The sequence below is a fragment of the Nannospalax galili genome, unplaced genomic scaffold, assembly GCF_000622305.1.
Source record: "Nannospalax galili isolate Female #2095 unplaced genomic scaffold, S.galili_v1.0 scaffold3077, whole genome shotgun sequence".
Classification (NCBI taxonomy): Eukaryota; Metazoa; Chordata; class Mammalia; order Rodentia; family Spalacidae; genus Nannospalax; species Nannospalax galili.
This window is the reverse complement of record NW_008340292.1, coordinates 317,848-320,771: the sequence shown is the minus strand read 5'-3', so window position 1 is coordinate 320,771 and position 2,924 is coordinate 317,848. Positions and strand designations below refer to the sequence as shown.

General features: G+C 41.2%; 1 protein-coding gene across 1 annotated transcript in view; it reads right to left on the bottom strand.

The window, feature by feature from the left end:
* Positions 1–2,924, bottom strand: part of Maf (MAF bZIP transcription factor) — a 17,356-nt gene that overhangs the window by 13,438 nt on the left and 994 nt on the right. The window contains exon 2 of the mRNA XM_008835391.3: positions 2,579–2,924. Within this exon, the coding sequence (XP_008833613.2) occupies positions 2,579–2,924 (346 nt within the window). The remainder of the gene's footprint in view (positions 1–2,578) is intronic.

Here is a 2,924-nt window from a genome sequence, read left to right as displayed (position 1 = left end):
CTCTCTCTCTCTCTCTCTCTCTCCCCTAATGGCTCAACTCAACTGGGAAACTGCAAACTTTGGGAGGAACAAAAATGAGATGTCATAATTTGTATCTATATTAAATTTTAGTAATGACTATATGTGTCCAGCCTCCTCGCTTCATAAAACAACCTATAATTTTACGCAGAATCACTGCCTCCATCCTCCCCTCCATCCTTCTATTAGAAATCAAAGAGGATGTGCTTTCTATTTTACATACAAGATCCGAGATATCCAAGACGTTGGGCCCAGTTAAACTGTACACTAACAAACGGAGTACAGAATCAAAAAAATGCAGTTTATTATCCTAGATTATTCTTTCTCTTGATAGAACCACAATTGAAAATGAAAAGAAGCACGTAGGAACATCACGCGTGGTTAGTAACTCAAGTCATAAAACAATTTTGCACAGCAAAATATGTAAAAGAAAAGTAACTGACAAGATTTTTTTATATTTATTGTGGTAAGATTTACTTTTCTTTTTTAAAGACAGGATGTCAGTCCCTGAAAATAACATTTACTGATTATTGCCTTTAAAACTGTGGATTTTTTTTTAAGTTACAGAAAATCCAGTTCTGCACCACAATACAACTGTAAAAAAATCTGCATCATCTTAAAACTGTGCAGTAATGCCATTTTTATAACTGCATAAATTTTATTAGCGTTCTAAACAGTTTTGCAATTTTTTGTATTATATGCTTGCAGGTTATAGTTTAGTGCAATTCAGTCCCAAATACTTTAATTTTGGAAAAAAACAAAACATACATTTTGAATGTAAAATACCCCTACAGATATAAACAGGGGTGTTTCCCCTTTAATACTTTGGTTTCCAATACAGTCAGTGGTATAGCAAAAACTACACATACCCAACTTATATTTAAGTTGCAAGCACATGCTTCTTAAGCTACCTTTTAAACAGTCCCCTGCAAACTCTACCCCCCTTAACATCACAACAGTAAACAATTTAGTGCATCAATCTTGAAAAAAATCTACAGCTACACAGACCTAACTCTTTCAAATTTATCTATAACATTCCTTTATCTGTAGCATACATTTTAACTGGGCTAACAGATTATAAAAACTAGAATTAAATTATATACCAGAAACCCATAGCATTCCACATTTGACAATGACCAAAAGCCAAAAAATAAAAAATAAAATAAAACAAACCAAAAATAATTGGGGCAGATTTTCTTTTCTTTTTAAAATAAAATTTAGACTTTTCAGCAACAGCACAATTTTAGTCCCCCAAAGCAGGGGGGGCATTCTTATTAAAAAGGAAGCATTAATAAAAGTTCTATAATATTTGCCAGGTTCAATAGCCCATTATGGTATCTCTGACAAGGAATGCCTTCAGTGCATTATAATGGGAGGCAATTTGGAGGAGAAGCGAGCTCTCATGGGTAGAAGGCTCTAGGGTTGCACTTTTCCTGTTCTCAACTCAAAAAAGTCATGAGGCAGTAAAACCAAAGTACGAATGCCATGCGCTAAGTCTTCGAACGTCCATTTCCAAGCCAAAAGGAAGAAAAAGAAAAAAAAATAATTATACCGTACATGTCCAGCATGCAGGCTTTTTTTTTAATTAATATAATGTCTCTTTTCCATAAAGTCTTTGAAACAGTTATATAGTTCATTGTTGCTAAGACAGAGTAGCAAGCATCATAATGCATGAGATGAGGGTAAGGTTTTTTGTTTTAAATGGCGGACTAAACTTTCAGATTTGGCATCATAAGGCCAAAACTCACAAGTCACACCAGAAGGTTGATGTAGGCTTGATTGTGGCAGGTTCAGAGGGGGTTTACGTACTTGTATTTATAACAATGCTAAACAACCCGGTGGAACTCAGCACGCAGCAAGGTCTTTAGCATTTCACATTTTTTTTTTTTTCTTTGCAAGCTCAATCTCACATGAAGAACTCAGGAGGAGAAAAAAAAACTTCGGTTTTTTTTTTTTTTCTTTTATCTCAGAGGACTGATGCAGAGGGAGGGTGGAGGTTGGGCAACACAGCAAGCTCCAAAAATAAACAAAAAACAAAGGGAAAAGAAAAAGAAGAAAAAAATCCAAACAAAATAAACACACACACACAAAATAAAAATCAGCTCATGAACTGAAAAGGGGAAGTGGGGGGTGATTGATGGCTGGCTTCAAAGGTGAGCAATGTCTTACATGAAGTACTAGGCTCAGATCTTTGACCCTTGTGCAAGTCCTGTGTGTGTGTGTGTGTCTGTGTGTGTGTGGGGGGGGTGTAAAAAAAAAACAACAAGCTCGCAAGTTATGCGGAATTCAGATTGGCAATCCATGAGCCAGGTACCCCTTCCCTCCCCATTTCAAAATAGCCGCCACCACCACCAACTGAGCAGGGTGCGTGTGTGTGTGTGTGTGTGTGTGTGTGTGTGTGTGCATGCGCGCGCGCGCACGGGGCCAAGGGGGCAAACTCGGCAGGGGAGGGGGCGAGGTGGTGGCGAGCGCGGCTCTGCGCCTAGCAAGCCCACTCTGGAGCGGGACCCCCACGGGGCGTTTAACAAGGTGGCGAGCTGGGATCGCGAGTCACACTCACATGAAAAACTCGGGAGAGGACGGGTTGTCGCTGCTCGAGCCGTTTTCTCGGAACCCGCTGCTCACCAGCTTCTCGTACTTTTCCTTGTACGCGTCCCTCTCGCGCACCAGCCTGGAGATCTCCTGCTTGAGGTGGTCGACCTGCTGCAGGAGCTGGTTCTTCTCCGACTCCAGGACGTGTCTCTGCTGCACCCTCTTGAAGCGGCAGGACTGGGCATAGCCGCGGTTTTTCAGGGTCCGCCTCTTCTGCTTCAGTCGGATCACCTCCTCCTTGCTGACCCCGCGCAGCTGCCGGTTCAGCTCGCGCACCGACATGGTCACCAGCTGCTCGTCGGAGAAGCGGTCGT